The 17,594-nt window shown below is 43.9% G+C and overlaps 1 protein-coding gene across 1 annotated transcript in view; it reads right to left on the reverse strand.

The window, feature by feature from the left end:
- Positions 1-10,082, reverse strand: part of LOC116239754 (uncharacterized) — a 34,276-nt gene extending 24,194 nt beyond the window's left edge. Inside the window, exons 1-3 of the mRNA XM_090140009.1 lie at positions 9,994-10,082; positions 9,490-9,903; positions 1,941-2,179 (exon numbers count right to left, since the gene is read on the reverse strand). Coding sequence (XP_089996135.1) covers positions 1,941-2,179; positions 9,490-9,903; positions 9,994-10,036 — 696 coding nt within the window. The 5' untranslated portion in view covers positions 10,037-10,082. The remainder of the gene's footprint in view (positions 1-1,940; positions 2,180-9,489; positions 9,904-9,993) is intronic.
- Positions 10,083-17,594: the final 7,512 nt, after the last annotated feature.

Consider the following 17,594-nt stretch of genomic DNA (forward strand, 5'->3'; position numbering starts at 1 on the left):
CTCCTAATGGTTTTCTGTTCCTTTGCACTCCACTTAAAACCTTCTTCCCTTCAGGTACCAATAGCCCTGCCCCCGACCTTATCAATTTCTTGGGTTATAACTGTCACTAGCATCTTATTATTGCTAAGTTTTTCTTCATCCACCTTTTCTCTATTGTTATATACTTTCCAGACATTTTCTAATATTTAAACCAATGAACGGGCATCTGCCCTGCAAAGACAGGCAATAGCAGATATAGCTGCTTTAAATCAGTTTAGGGTCACCTATGAAAAATAAAGTTCACAATCCAGTAATAAAGAAGAACTTGTTTAGGCCACTCCAAGGATCAGGATTCACCAAATACTCCAAAGAAGGCAATCTCCAAGTAAAAAACTTTCCCTCAAAGCAGTCAGCTCTCACAAGAGGTTTGGGAGGGGTGGAACCTGGCTCCCCCACTTCTGGTCACACAGGTGAATAGTTTCCACCTTGCTCCCAGATTCAGATTCAGATCAGTATATTTTCCTGCAGCCTCCTTTAATCTCTCAAAGAAAGAGGTGGGATTCTCATTCTTCCCTTGGATGACCTGATAAAGTTTACACCAATTATTTGACTTCAGAATAGCATATCAAATCCCATATAAAATTGTTGCTTTTGGTTAATAATAACCTTTGAGCAGGGACATAGGAATCCAAAATAGGGATGGTTGGAAGGAAAATGATCCTCTATCTATCCTGTTTTTGGCTTGAACATGCACCTGTTTCATCTCCTCTTTAGTCTTGGCCATCACAATTTTCTTTTCCCCGTAAATCACTTCATTTAAGATAACCTGCAGATCATTTCAATCTGGATCCCAGTTCTCAACTATAGTTTCCATAACCTTTACTACCCACATGAGGGTAGTCACCATTCATGCCTGTCATCTCCTTCTAAGCCTTTAAATCCAATATTGAAAATGGCACTTGACTCAAACTGGCGTGTTCAGTCCTATCATTTGCCTAAGAGGCACTTGTACGTTCCAGGCATTTCCATACCCAATCAGGCCTACACACCACTGGTCTGAAACTGAAAACCTTCCCCCTCATCTCAACAATGGGCATCACTATCCTTTTGTTCCCTCTATCCCCTTTTAGCCCTGTGCTACCATATCCTGTTCATTTCTCCTTGCTCCATTGCCCCTTCTTGGTCTGACCAACATCTCAACATCCTTGTCTTCCTCTCATTTCTCTTTATATTTGTTGCCTATATCTTCTTCAGTGGATATTCTGCTCCCCAAATTACAGTTTCAGAAACTAAAACAATTAGAGATCAAAACAGTTAGAAAAAATTTATCATTTTCTAGGACCACCTATAACACTGTAATGCAATGGAAAGCACAGCAATGACAGCATAGCAGCAAAGTCCTCAGCTACAGCAAGTGAGGATATGCCCAAATTAATGCACCTGAGCTCCTTTAGATTGGCCCAGCCTTCCGACCAGGTGCTCAATCAATGTTTCAAGCCATGACTTAGCATTTCTGCTATGCTCCACCCTTTCACAGCATGAATAAATGATTGAGTAGGTTAAAGATAAGCCCTTTCCATTATGGTGATCCGGTTTACCCTGGTACTTGTACAGTTTGCCTGTTGTGATGATGAGACAATTGATGATTGGTTCATAGTTGAAGATCATGCTCCTTCATGGGTCAGTACTTGATGGTTCCCTTGGAGGTACATAATTGGTTGGACCAGGGAAGGTTCTGCTCACGTTTCATCAGTCCCATATAGTCCACCACCAGATGTCACACTGATCTTATAGTGAATGTATGGGAACTGTTGAGTCACGGCCTGAACCTTTGATTGAGCACCTGGGGAAAGGACCCAGTCAGCCTTGGGAGCACAGATGAAGGCAATTCACCTGTGTGACCAGAAGGACTGGAGCCTGGCTGCACCTCTCTTAGAACTCATATAAGGGTTGAGCCCCACTGAGGAAGAGTCTCTTCCTGGAGGTTCTTCCTTGGAGAAGCTTTCCCCTGCAAACCTAGAATCTTCTGATGTGGGTGAGTAATCTTCTTTCCTTCCTTTATAGCACTTCTCTATTGTGCTAGTCCTTTTGTCATCATGCCTTTGCTGTAATGCTTTTCCCATTGTATTAATCTGTCTAATTGCTACAGTGACATTGAAGCATCCTGATGCTGTGGTATTCCACCCAATGATCATGTAGACTAAAAGAGATTCACAGGGAGTAGTATAGATGTTTCAGACCTACTAGAAGGTGTAGGTCTGTTCTCCAGGCCTTGTTCCTGTCCTGGGTCAACACTTCAGCTTGTGCTTGAGCATATTGTAGCTGTCTGTACCACACCCTTTGGTTCAATATCTGGAGCTACATAACTATATCACATACCAAAGAGGGAGTCCTCATTTGCCATAGGGATGTGATTCTGGTCCCCTTAGTGATAAAGACCAGAGTGTTGACTATGATGTCTGCAGTTCATGTACCTATTATCAGGAAGACTACAAATCCCCCAACCTCCAGTTATCTTTTCTAAGGTGCAAGTAGGTCACACTGCTTTAGTCCTACTTGCACCTTCAAAGGCCATTCTTTTTTATGGGTACCAGGTTTTAAATTCTTCAGGGTATAGAGCTAAAAATAATTTTGGTTCCCAATTTGTGGCTTTACACAATTATTGGTGCCTTTAACTTGGATCCTAAGTAGGAAGGCCATGTTGCCAGTAGCATCTTCAGAGTCTGCCATCTCTAGGCCTTTCATTCAGGTCCCACAGGGTTTCATAGAGTCTCTTTGTCCCCTGCACGGACTGAGAGTCTGTCTTCAGGGTAGCCTTAAGAATACTGTTATAGTGTTCAAGTATAGCCTGTCCCCATACTAGATTTCAAGGAATCATCACTCAATGTTTTCTTCTGCCAAGTGTTTATCGTTGTGCAAATGAGATTAATCCCTTGGTCACTCTCAGTGACTTGAGGTGTCCCATAGGCAGCCATCAACTTAGTGAGTGATATATATCTTGTTCACTCTTGGACCTGGATAGGCCTATTTTCTTTGCCACAGCTGAACCGGTGGGTGATATTCTTGGATGGTGAATTGTCAGTCTATCAAACTTGAGCCAGTTTGTTGGCTTCATCACTTCCCCATGACTGTAGAGGTTGGTGGATAGAAACGTGATAGACACAGATGGTCCTCTGTTTAACCACATTCCATATGTCTAACCACATATCTGTCCTGAGTTACATGGGCATCTAGTTCAGCTGGAAGGATGGGATCAAATATGCCCAGTGCCTGGACCTGTTTAACAGCTAGTTTTGCTTGCTTGTTCCCTTCTTCATCTGTCCCATTTTTGGCCTTTCTTTGTGTGTCAGTATAAAGGCCTCAGCAACTACTCTAAGTGGGGTACAAAGGAATGCCAGTATTCCAATGTACCCCCCAAATCCTTGCACCTGCTTTGGTGCAGTAGGGACTGGAAATGCCTGAACTTATCCGTTATTATTGTGGATAGTACTTGGGTCTTTCCTGACCAAATTGCACTCAAGAATTTCACCGACAGGCTTGGTTCTTGCACCTTGCATGTGTATAGAGCCCATCCTTTCTCTTGTAAATTAGTAGTCAATGAATCTACAGCCCTTCTAATGCCTCCAGTGAGTCAGATGTTGCAGTGGAATTGCTAGGTCTCAGCATAAACCAGCATTGTGAGCACGAGTGCCTGGAGCAGGGGAAGTCTATAGTGGTACAGTTTGATGTTATTAGAATTATTCCATTCTGCTAGGTCATGTGCCATTGAGTTATGACAATATATAAGTGAATGCATGTACCCTTGCAGTGGGACCTGAAAGGTCCACTGCCTGCCTCCCCACATAAATGCAAATTCATATTGTGATTCTTTATGAACAATCTGAAGAATGTATTTGACAAGTCTAAGACACAAGGGTAGGTTTCTATCTTTCTCCGCAATGTGTCCATCAGGGAGGCAATCTTGGGTTGCTCCCAATGAGCATGAATGAGTGGTGTGTCCTTATTTAATTCTATAACCCACTGTCATTCTCCCCTAGTTTTAATTACAGGGAGGACCTCTGCCCCTGTCCACTATAACATCCAGATATTCCACCTGGTCTGAAGATGCTGTTTACCCCAGATCAGCCACCAACTGTGTGGCTTGTTGGATAATGGTCTCTGAGGCCACTGAAGAGCTCAGTATGCCATACTTGTGGGGAGGGTCTTGTAATATGAGGTCCCTCATCCCTGCTGAAAACTTAGTCAGGTCTGGAATCTCAAAAGCATCACGATAAATTGCTCCCTTCATTCCCAGTTCTCCAACATAATTTTCAAGACCAGTATATATGAGGCCCTGGAATGTGCCCAGAGAAGGGCAACGAAACTGATGAGCAGTCTCCCTCTTCCAGAGGGAGCTGGGATTGTTTAGTTTGGGGAAGAGGAGGCTCAGAGGTGACCTTGTTGCACTCTACAACTTCCTGAAGGGAGGTTGTGATGAGGAGGGGTTTGGCCTCTTCTCCCAGGCAACAAACAGGACCTGAAGAAATGCACACGAGTTGTACCAGAGGAGGTTTAGGTTAGACATAAGGAAGAAATTTTTCTGTCAGAGAGTTGTTAAGCACTGGAATGGTCTGCCTAGGGAGGTGGTGGAGCTGCCGTCCCTGGCGGTGTTCAAGAAGTGCCTGGATGAGGAGCTATGAGATATGGTTTAGAGGCTTGTGGTAGCAGTGGTAGTGGGAGGACAGTTGGACGAGATCATCTTGCAGGTCTTTTTCAACTTTGCAATTCTATGATTTATTTGTACCCCACTTTTATTTGGCCATGCGACTGTACATGCTGCCATTATCCATTGAATTAGTAAATTTCTTTCCTCATTATGTATCACATTTGCATACAGTCTTTGAGTGCTGGATGTGTGGTGATGGATGCAAATTTAGAAATCTCAAGTCTGTTAATTAGTACACTTTCTGTCCCTATGTCCCATAACCTCAAGAGTCAAGCTGGTATGCGCTCTCATGTTTTTTGCTTAAATCATTGAAATAATTCTGTGAGTTTGGTGGCTGTGTATGGGTGCTCTTTTACATATAATGTGGTGTAGACAGGAGGCCACTCCTCAAGTGACAACCCTGCTGGTCTATCTTGGAATTCCTTCATTTTTTGAGTTATTACTAGTCTTATTTCTAGAGGATCTGAGTTTCCCAGATTCTTTAGTTGGGTTTTAGTCAGCTTGACTTCCTTTTTGTTCTTAAATTCATCTGGGATCCAGGGATCCTGCTGATTTAAGTCCTTTTCCCTTTCTAATGATGTGGTTCTTAATTTCAAAAGGGAAGCGCCATTTGAAGATAAGGCAGTTCGCTCCATCAGAAGTGTAATTTCGTTTTCCAGTTGTCTGATACTAGCCTTTAAAAGCTCATTTTCAATCCTTGGAGCAATGATATGCATTAGTAGTTACTAGTAGTGGCCATGCTACAGTGGATGCTGCTACTACTCTTTCCTCAGTTGTCAAAAAGGTTTATTCTAGTTTTTTTTCAAAAACTCAGCCATCTTCCAAGGTGATTTAATAACAGGACTATTGTCCCTTATAGGTCCCCATCCTTCAATAATTCATGAAGCACTCGGCCATGGGGAAACCAGAAATCCTAGGGTTTCCCCGGAGAGTTCCTGCTTTGGTGTATTAGGGGCCCAAGTGACCACCCAACATATCACATTTTTAAGATAATTCATTGTGAATATGTATACTGCTGCAACTTGGGTCTGGCTTGCCAAGCATAGCACCATAACATTATGTAAAGCAAATAAGGATGTCTTCAAATGCAACAGCCATGGACACAGAAACAAATGAAAGAATCTGCTTACCCTTGGAAGGCCTCAGGTACACTTAGGGATCACCAACAAGATATCCTTGCCTCCACTGCCATCCCTTAAGTGAGGTCTGGGAAGGGGTGGATCCTGGCTCCATATATTCCAGTCACTCAGGTGCACTGCTTGCACCTGAGCTCCCCTGGGTTGGTCCTGCTTCACCACCAGGTGCTCAATCACTGTTTCAAGCCATGACTTAGCATTTCCCCCACACCACTGTAATGTGGTCTTATGGTAACTCTAGTGGGACTCGAACTCGCAAACTTTGTGTGTTGGACTTGTGGGACTCTAATCCACTGGGGGACTGTAACCCCAAAACAAGACTGGAAATGGAATCCAGGAGTGGCTGTAGTAGCACACAGTTCCTTAAGCTAGCCATAACCAAAAGTTAACAGAGCCTATCCTTGTGAAATCTCATGATCATGGTGGTGTGCTTAAGTTCAGAAACCAAAACAATTATACAAGTATTGATATATAAAAAAAAAAAAATGAATAACTTGGCATGCCAGTGATTTATGTCAGGCGGGTATTCCTTTAATACAGTGCTGGGTGCATGGGGCATCACTCCACCAAACAAGCACGAAGAAGGGACATACAGCTATACGTATAAAGGCAAAGTACCCACACATTAATCAGATTTCTCCAAAGTGGGTTACATGTGTGTTGAATTTCCAGGAACTCATTAACATACTGTTTCTCCCTTTTGTTCATGCACTTTAAAATGTTGGGAGGAGTCTCTGGGCTCTATCTGGTGGTCACTGAATGAAGGCTAGTAGTCATCCTTGCAAAGGCTCAAAGTTTTCCTCATCGTGAACTTTTAACCTTTAGAGGCAATTGTAGCTCAACTGGTATTGTATTGGAACATCAACTCTGCCTCATTCTTTTCATGGGACCCCCCCCCCCCCACTGTGTTATAAACAGCAGCTCTGCTTATCTTCATGGAACCCTACAATTTCTGTGTTTCTTCCTAGAGTTACCTATGCTAATTCTAAGAACTAGTTTAAATAAGGCTATACACTGTCTCCTTGATTCAGTATGCCAACCAAAATCTGGACTCTGAGAGTCTCCACAATAGCATGCAATTGTACCTTAATACCAGTAATAGCCTGACAGTACATAGTTAAAACAGATATGATTTACATGTAGGCATTCCAACCTGTGATCAATGTCATTAACAGGTAGCTGACATGGAAAATCACCTGATCGTGGAACTGGAGAGTATTCCTGAAAACACTCATCTGTAGTCCTCATGATTCCTCTGGTCTCTTGAGATTCCAAAGAGCTTGTCCCATCTGGGGGTGCCAAATCCTTGGTTACCTCAAACAGTTAACAAGAAAATTCTCCAAACCAAATGATAGTTCACAAAGCTGACACTGGTTTATTACAGTGCTGGGTGCCTGGGGGTCTTTCTAGAAACCATGCACACCTCAGAGCTATATCCCTTGAAAATTGTAATTGTACGAATCATCATAGAACTTCTGCTTTATAGAAACATAAAATAACATTTAAATCACATTAGCATTTTGCAGTGAAGAATGTCCTTAAAACACTAGATGTAGAATGTGTGTGCATATGTAGGTTTTGTTTGCTTTTTTAAAAAGGGGCAGAAGTTATACAAAAACATTTGTGAATGGATTGGCCTCCTTGCTCCTTCATCCTCCTTACACATATATAGGTCTTGTAAAGAGAGGGTGAAGTAGAATGTTCTGTGTTCATGTTTATGGAGTTCTCATGGGAAGAATTTGACAGTAAGAGTCCAGAGAAATGTAACTCTTGTGGAAGATGATTTCCCTGGGGCAACATAAGGCAGAGTCTAAATGTTGGTGATCTCTGAAGCAGTTAGCTTTCCTCAGTGCTGACATATTGGAATTGGAGCAGCTATTCTGGGTACTGCACAGCTTACTGTAAAAGTATGTGCATTTATATGCTTCTATAGCTATGTACACATATATATTTATAAATGTATGGACATGTAGTAATATAGTCTTTGTTCAGAGGTGATGTAAGCAACATTCCCTAGAGGCGTTGAAGGCAAGGCTGGATATGGTTCTGAGCAGCCTGGTCTAGTGGTTGGCACCCTGCACATGGCATGGGGGTTAAAACTAGATGGTCATTATGGTCCTTTTCAACCCAGGCTATTCTATGATTATATGTGTTTAACATATGAATACTTATACAATTTTCAGAAAGATCCCACCTTTTCTATGGAAACTTCATAGTAAATCTAACACTGCATCTGTTATTCAAGGAGTCTTTCAGTTGGCTCATAGATGGTACTGATATTGGAACCTGCTTGTCTTGTAGATCTCTCTTAGACATTTCTTTCTCTTAGATTGCTCTTTGGTGCCTCCCACAATGTCTATACAAAAGGGCCTATTCTTATCTGGAGCATCAAGGAATCTATTCTTTGAATACTGAATTGTTTAAGTCTTTTGTTATCATCACTATCTGTCCCAGGGCAGCAAAATGTAGTAGAATATTGGCAGGAAGGCTCAATCTCTATTGAAATAATCCCAACATCTGGTAGTTGAGGGTCAACCTCATAAAATAGGAGACATTGCTTTTGGAGCAATCCTCATACATAGAAGCGTAGGATCATTAAGGTTGGAAAATACCATTTTCATTTCAGTTTGCATATATTTGTAACAATATTGTTAAGCTTGCTAGTGTACATTGATAGACAGCCCTGCAGTTGGTTTAGGTAACTGGAAGAGCTGTATCTTTGTACCACATAAATAAGTTTTGTTCAATCTTTGTACCAAGAAAATGAGTGTTCTCTTAGTCATCTGACTGGATGTTGCCCTGTCCGTCATTTCATCTCTGTGCATCTCTGGGCCTACCAACCATGGACCCAATCAGTGATTTTTTTTTTTTTTTTTTAGCTTATGTTCCCCAGTGGCTTTAGTTAGGACATCTTTCCCAAGGTCATTATTCCAGTAAATTTAAACATACATTGTTCCTTTCTGGAGAGGTGCTCTTCATACCTCTGGAAGACAATTACACCTCTCAACTCAGGACTTCTGCCAGACAGAAGCAAAAGATAATGGAGGCAAAAAATCGTGCTCAGTATGATTAAGGAAATAATCCACTAGTTTAAGGTCTCTGCATGGAGTAGGGATGCTACTTTAGAACCCTTGCCTAGAAACACACTGGGAGGTCTCTGCGTGTAAGAGACATAACATTCTTTGAGCACGCATGAAACATTCCATCAGGAAGAATTTGTACAGTAATTAAAATTACATTCACATCCTGCTTGTTCCTCCTTCTGCTCTTTAGTCTGGACAGCGATTGGCTTACAGCTTATCAGGCTGCAGCAAAGACATAGATATGAGGCATAAACGGATAGCTGTAGCGTGTATAAAACTGATGCTTCATGCAGGAGAAATCTGGATTGTGTAAGCAATTTCTGAATAAAAATATCTATATTTTTCTGGAAGGTGATTTCATTTTGGGTCGCATACTACTTTATCCCACCTCTCTAGTTCTACTGAGATCTTGTCCTGATATCAAGAAGGGAAGAGAACAACCTTTCCAGGCACACTGAATATCATTGCATGTCTGGATTTGATTAACAAACGCTAAGGATTGTTATGACTGATAGAAGATGAACTGCTGATCAGAAAAGGGGAATTCAGCAATGAAAGGGGACATCTCCTGGACCAGCTCCTCAGCAGCCTATGTTTTGTGAATAGCATGTTGACCTACATACCATTATCCTGGGAGAGCTGTGAGCTACTCCCTTCTGAGGGAAGGTACAGGAGAGGAGTTTATGTACAGAAAGCAAGTGACTTTGAAGTGTTGTGTCCAAACTTGAGGCACAGAAATAGATAGCTGAATGGTTCTTTGTTATAGACATGATATCTAAACGAAAGTACTGTTGGCTTAACCGCTTAGCTTCGTATCCCATGTGAATATCACCCTTACTTTCCTGACTTACTCCCAATGAATAATAGATTAATTGCAGCCCCTTCCCTGGCTGCTGCAAGTACCAGGACATATAATCATGATTATCATTTTGACTGCATCCCAGGGTAGCATTCTCATCTTCTTTCAGTACCAGACTTGAGTTTTGTGTTATCTCAGCTCCTGTGAGACAAAGCAAAAGTAACACAGTTAGAAAGCAGACTACATTCTCCCCACAGCAGAACAGGCGTGATGTCTTCGCTGATGCCTTACTTGCTCCAAAGAAGTACAAGACCAAGCACCAAACTGTCCACATTCTCACTGCTGCCTCAGGAGTCAGAGAGCATGCCCTGCGAGGGACTTACTTATATAGGTCTGTTTCCATTTCCCTTAAGCCAATCGCAACGACCTCTGCAGCAGCCAGATCTGTGCTGAAAACCAAGCTTCTTCCTGCGTGAAATTTCAAGGAAATACACTGTTCTAACAGTGCCTGCTGAAAATATACAGAAGCTTTCAAACTGATTCAGATGGAAAATATTCTGCCAGACAGGATACTATCAATGGGAAATGGTTTTAAACTAAAACAGGGGAGATTTAGACTGGACATAAGGAAAAATTGTTGTTCTGATTTTTTTCTTTTTCTACTGGAACAGGGTAGTGAAGCACTGGCATGGGGTATCTGGAGATGTGGTGGATGCGCTGTCCCTGGAGACATTTGAGATCAGGCTGGACATGGCTCTGAGCAACCTGATCTAGCACTAGGTCTCCCTCTTTGTTGCAGGGGAGTTGGACTGTATAACCTGTATAAATATAAAGACAGGAAGTGAGATAAGCGGAACAGCTATTTCTTGAAGAAATTTTCTCAAAATAGTTGATTCTTGTGGAATGCCACATCAAGCTTGCAAAAACAAGCACTGCCTAGGAGGAATAGCTTTTGCAGAATCGAAATAGGGCTCTGTGGCTACAGAACTTCAGGATAACAACGTCCACTGAAGATCCTGGTGGTTTTCCACTGGGACCTGGGAAGTGCACAGCTGTGACCAGTCTATAACCACGTCATTTATTTGCTGGACGTTGAAGGCTACTGATAAGTTCACAGGCCTTACAGGAGCACTTGTCACCCTCAACTGAACATGCCTGGGAGCTGAGAAATGGAAAGAGATGGTTACATTATGCTCCCAAGGTTGAAGAGTTTTTTTTCAGTGTTCATGTAAAAGATTTGAGGTACTACAGTAACGTCATAATTTTCAGCATGTAATAGCTTACTACTGAAGAAGAAAAAAGAATAACAACAATTAGAACAGCCAATAAAATCACTCAGATGTCACTCCCAAAGTAGCCACCACGGTGTTTATATTCCTTAGGGCTTCTGTCACAAAATAGAATTCCCGGAACTTTCGCAGGATGGGTGGATCACTAGTAACAATCCCTAGATGGCAACTGAGTGCAGTAAAAATGAGCTGCAAATAAGAGGCAGAAGAGAGTAAGCAAGTCAGCCTGTGAGAGACAATGGTTTCCCAGTGCTTTCCTGATTGTGTTTCTCTTGCCTGATACAAACAGTGAGTAAATCACAGCCCTGAGATTGTTCCTGGTTGCAAGGAATGGTGTGCTACTCTCCTTGCTGAACAGCCCATCGAGTCAGAAGAACACAGGTTTCCAGGATGTGAAAGGCACACAGGAGTGATATGTGCAGATGTGCGTCCTTCAGAAATGGCTTTTGGAGACTCGATTAGCTGCGGGCAGCATTTGAACTTAACTTCCTCAAATCTCTCCCCGCGCCCAGTGCAGGAATACAAAGTACACAGGCATCTGTCACACATCTCAATCTCCTCAGCCAAGAACCGTAGAATCCTGTAATCGTAGAATTGCTCAGGTGGGAAAAGACCTTACAGATCATCAAGTCCAACCACAACCTAACCTACTACCCTGACCCTAACAGCTTTCTGCTAAATCATGTGTCTGAGTACCACATCCAAACAGTTTTTAAATGCATTCAGGGATGGTGACTCAACCACCTCCCTAGGGAGCCTAATTCAGTGCTTAACAACCGTTTCTATATAGAAGTTTTTCCTGATATCCAACCTAAACTTATCCTTGTGCAACCTGAGGCCATTTCCCCTCGTCCTGTCACCTGTCATCACCAGTGAGAAGAGACCAACCCCGCTCTCGCTGTCAGCACCTTTCAGATATTGGAAGAGAGTAATAAGGTCTCCCCTCAGCCTTCTCTTCCCCCGACTAAACAGCCCCAGTTCCTTCAGTCACTCCTCATAGGGGATATTCTCCAAGCCCTTCACAAGCCTTGTTGCCCTTCTTTGGACCTGCTCCAGTGCCTCAATGTCCTTTCTGTATTGTGGTGCCCAAAACTGAACACAGGACTCGAGATGAGGCCTCACCAATGCCAAAGACAGGGTAGGATTACTTCCCTAGTGCCGCTTACCACACCATTCCTGATACAAGCCAGGATGCCATTCGCCTTCTTGGACGCTTGGGCACACTGCTGGCTCATGTTCAGCTGACTGTCCATCCGTACGCCAAGGTCCCTTTCCATCAGGCAGCTTTCCAGCCACTCCTCCCCAGGCCTGTAGGGTTGCCTGAGGTTGCTGTGACCAAAGTGCAGGACACGACACTTGGCCCTATTGAAACTCCTCCAACGGCCCATCGATCCAGTCCATCCAGGTCCCTCTGTAGTGCCTTCCTCCCCTCCGGCAGATCAACACTCCCTCTCATCTTGGTGTCATCTGCAAACTTACTGAGGGTGCACTCAATCCCCTTGGAATGCAAGATAACACACTCTAATACCACAATATTATATATATACCACAGTATAATTAGAATTGAAGCTAATAAACCAAATAAAATGAGAGAGAGTGTTTGAAAGTCAAAGGCCTTCCACTAATGCCGTGACAAGACTGTCTAGGAAGCTCACATGCTGCTGAGATCAAAAGGGGAGGGAAAATATTTTGTGGACCGTATTTATCTTTCCCCCTGAGTGGAAAACAAAAACACAAATAACACAAAGTCCTCTGGGGTATGCAGTATGTAGTAGGTCTTCTTTCTGGGACAGGTACATTTAATTCCCAGTCAATACAATCTTTAATTCCCAGAGTACTACATGATGTTATGGTGTGGAATACTGATAACCAAAAATCATAAAACCATGACACCAGTGAGTAACTAGTACTACTATTGAAGACCAAGGAAAAGAAGGCATTAACTACCTCAGCCTTATCCTGATCTTTGGTCACCGTGTTGCCCTCGGTGTCCAACAAGGGATGGAGAATCTTCCTAGCCCTCCTCTTACTGTTGATATATTTATAGAAATATCTATAGTTGTCCTTCAATAGCGTGCATACCATAGCTTATTTTAGGGAAGAGCCTGGAAGCAAAGTAACATTTATACTGTCAATCAGGAGACTAGGATCCTGGCATGACAGTGAGTGATCCACCCTGGCACTATATAAGTCTCAGAAATTTTAGTAAACTGGAGTATAAGTGGGAGGATCTTTTATAGGACAAGATCCCTACTGATTCTCTATTCTTTCCCTTACCAACTGTTGGATCAAGTAGCATTCAAGTAGCACTCGTACCAATTGTACAAGAACACGTACATACTTTCTAACCATGGTCCTTCATCCTGATCAACCAGAGTGCTTCTCCTTTGTTAAGATGAAGACAGGTTTGAACTGAGCTCCCTTGTTCTGACCCCAGACTACTGAATTTCTGCAAATGTGAACAGAAAAGAAGCCTGTGAGGCACAAAAGTAAAAAGCCATGAAAAGGAAGATGCCCAAGATGAGGCCATTGGTGCTGTTCCTGTTGGTGTGAGCAGTGGGTGTGTCAGCCAGTTTTGATTTGTGTGGTTGACCCCAAATATAGTGTGTGTAGTATTTATGCATGTTACCTGAGAATACATTCTCAGCCTTGCTGCAGGCTGGGCCTAGGGATGTGGAGTTGTGGCAGTCGCTCCACTGTTGGGCTACCAGAAGCAGTCCCATCTACTAGGGAGCTTCAGGGAAATTACTGAAATTTCCTCCTTAAAGAGGAAAAGACAGTAAGAAGAGATGTGACAATGAAGAAAGGGCAGAGGTCTCCTGTCTACATGGAAGAGGACCAAAGGAACAGGGAAAATCTTCCTACTGATGAGTGTTTAACAACGGCTGGAAATGATAAGAGCTAGCTTAGTGGGGGTTTGTGCAGGATTTTGAGACTATGATCACAAATGAGAGCTTTCCAGTCCTGGTAGGGACAAATGACCATTGTCAAATCATGTCATGATGTCACTGGCCTTCTTGGCCACCTGAAAACACTGCTGGATCATGTTAAGCCAAGCATCCAGCAACATTCCCGGTTCTGTTTCCTCTTGCCAGTCACTGTGACCTGATCCCATAGCATTGCACAGGGTTGTGGGGACCATAGTGCAGGACCAGACACTTGGTCTTGTTGAACTTCATCTCACAGGCTTCAGCCCATTGATCCACATCTCTCTGTAGGGCCTTCCTACCCTCAGGTGCATCAACACTTCTCCCCAGCTTAGTGTCATCTGCAAACTTTCTGAGGGTGCACGCAACTCCCTCACCCAAATCATCAATAAAGATCCTAAACAGGATGGGCCCCAATACTGAACTCTGGGGAACACCACTCATGAAAGGTTGCCAGCTGGTTTTAACTCCATTCCGGCCAGCTCTTTGTATACCTGTGCAAGCAACAGGCTGCCAGCTTCCTCAGGAGAATACTGTGACAGGCAGTGTCAAGGGCTTTGCTGAAGCCTAGGTAAACTGTGTCAACAGCCTTTCCTTCATCCACCAGCTGGGTCACCCTGCCATGGAAGGAGGTGAGGTTGGTCAAGCAGGATCTGATCCCCTGGTTGTCCTGAACATGTCATGCGCTTACACTCAAGGTGATCTGTTCCATAACCTTCCCTGGCACTGAGGTCAGGCTGACAGGCCTGTAGTCCCCCAGATTCCCCCAATAATCCTTCCTATAGACTGGAGACACTAGCAAGTCTCCAGTCGTCTGGGACCTCTCTGGTTGATCAGGACTGCTGACAGATAGTGGAAGGTGGCTTGGTAGTCACCTCCGTCGCCTCCCTCATTAACCTCGAGTGAATCGCATCTGGCTCCATGGACTTGTGACAGTCTAGATGGAGTAGAAGGTCTCTAACTGTTTCCACCTGAATCGGGAAGGGTTTATATCCTGCCCCGCACCCCGGACTTCCAGGTCAGGAAGCTGAGTGCCCACCTGAGGCTAATCTGTCTGACTATTAAAGACAGATGGATGTAAAGAAGGCATTGAAAACCTCAGCCTTTTCCGTATCCTCCCCATCACACCCGGTAAATGAAGGAGGTCCTCCTCTTACTGTTTATATATTTTAAAGATATTTATTGTTGTCCTTTACCACAGTGGCCAGGTTGAGCTCAAGCTGAACTTTAGCCTCTCTGATTTTCTCCCTGCATACGCTTGCAAATTCCTTATATTCTCCTTGAGTTGCACAGCCTTACTTTCAGAGGAGGTAAACTCTCTTCTTCACAGAGTCTCAGTACAAAATCTTCCCTGTTTGACCACACTGGTCTTCTTCCCCACTGGCTCATCTTACAGTTCAGTCACCTGCGCCTTTTAGACTTCCTTCTTGAGGACCATCCAGCCTTCCCGGACCCCTTTGCCTTTCAGGACTGACGCCCAAGGGAAACTCCCTACCAGTGTCCTGAACAGTTCAAAGTCTGCCCTCTGGAACAGAGACCCAACTTTGTCATTCCCAGCCTCAAGCTCTATAGCATCAAAACACTTTCTAACACAGTGTGCTTCACCACTGCCCTCCTTCTGTGCTTGTCCCTCCTGATGAGCTTATAGCCATTTGTTGCAGCCAAACTCCAGTTGTGGCAGTGACAACTGTCACTGCATGCAAGTACCAGATGGCTCTTTAGTCGTAGCAGATTTAAGGCATCTGCTGCCAGTTTTCTTACATAGGCAGCATTGGTGCATAAAGTTTCTCTGTGCACAGCTGTCTGCAGACAGTTCTTCTTGCAAAAACCCTTCCTCCTTTGCCTTGCCATCGCAGAACCCTTGTCCACCCAGGCCTGTGCTCCCTCTTTCACACCGCCATCTCCAAGCAGTTTGTTCTGATTCCATTTCTAATCCAGCTGAGTCTGCTCATGTGGTGTGATTTCCCCCTTCTCCTCCAGGCTATTTCACTGCACCAGCCTCACTAACTCCTACACCTAAAACAGCTTCCCTAGCTTTTGCAGACCACCGAACTTTCCACCTCACCATTCTGGCAAGAATCTTGCACCATTCCCAGTCCCTCTTTGGCTTATCTTTCCTCCCCCTAACATTCCATCCTAGATTCTCTCAGCAAAGAGGCAGCTTTCTGGGTTTGGAGATGATAACATTGTTCAGTACTGGCCCAGTACACACTGCCTCAGGATTCTTCAAGGGAGAGCTTTTTAGCCCCAGTCGGCAGATTATGAAAGGGATGACACCGATTGAATACATACACTGAAACTGGAATCTCCCATCTGCTATGATTTCCCTTCCCTTCCCTTTCCCTTTCTCTTTCTGTCTCCCTCATCCTCGCCCTTCTGTCACGCTCACCCTTACCCTTACCCTTTCCCTTTCCCATTCCCATTCCCTTTCCACTTCCTGCCATTTGCTGATGAACTCCCAGGACACTGTATGCTTCCTGCCACAGAGGCTGAGGTTGTGTATCCACACACAGGCTCCATGTATGGCTACAGTTCCTCTCCTAATTTTTCAGCATCATGGTCTCTCTCTACTTTATCATTCTCTCACTGCATCTGGCACAAATTCCTCCAGGTCTCCCTCCTTACTTTCTGACTGCAGGCACACTCACAGAAGGCATAACTCCCCTACTTTGCTTTAAAGAAAAGAATCTGACAAAGAAAAAAAAAAAAGAATAGCAACAGAATAAACATAAATAGGCAGTTAGTGTCTTCCCTCAACACCCTCAACCAAAAAGATGCACTCCTTCCTTTCGCTTTCTCTTTCTCTCTCTCACATTCCCTCTCCCCCTCTCTCCCTCCCTCCTTCCCATCCATTCCTTCCTTCCATCCTTCCTTTTTTCCCTCCTTCTTTTCTATCTTCCTTTGTTCCTTCCTTTCTTTCTTCTTTCTCTCATTTGTTCTTTCTTTCCTTCGTTTTTCATTCCTTTTTTTTTTTCCTTCTTTCTTTCCTTCTTTCTTACCTCCCTCCATCCTTTTTCTGCTTCCCTCTCTCTCTGCCTCCTCCCAGTTGATCTTCCTTTTATGCTTTACAGTGCTACCAAGCACCTGACATTCTTGCCACCTATTTGTTATTGTTTATCTTTCCATAGCAGCTAGTCTGGATTACCTCTTAGGCACTGGTGGACCGAGTACTCCTGGCTCCAGTGTGTCTGAGCAACTGAAGGAGAAAGTAGCCCTGGCCACAGGTACCACTGGACTGTGCTTGTGGCTTCTCACTGCTGTTTCACCCAGCCCCATAGCTGCAATGGGTACCATCAAAGCTTTTACAGGAACAGTGAGGAGATAATCTCACCCTTGACAGGAACAAAATGGAACTCTTCTCAGCTGCTGTAAGACCACACCCAGGGACCTGCTCCAACAGCTCCCTTGTCAGTAAGAAGAGCAGGAGTAAAGGAAACTCCTTTCCTGGCTGGCTCAGAAGACTTCTGGACTGGTAGCAAACTGTCACACTCTCACTGCCTGCCAGCCCTGCAACTCTGGAGCACTGCTACCAGTGTGCACACCATAGCCAGAACAGCAGGGAAGGCTGGGGACGGGCTGCTGTAAGGCTGCAGGGAACCCGACTTGGCTCTGATGAGTTTCAGTGTCCAAAGTAAGTATCTGCAAGGTTCGATTAAGTAAGAGTTTTATTTGTGCT

The sequence above is a fragment of the Phasianus colchicus genome, chromosome 1 (genome assembly GCF_987193195.1).
Source record: "Phasianus colchicus chromosome 1, bPhaCol1.hap1.1, whole genome shotgun sequence".
NCBI classification, from domain to species: Eukaryota; Metazoa; Chordata; class Aves; order Galliformes; family Phasianidae; genus Phasianus; species Phasianus colchicus.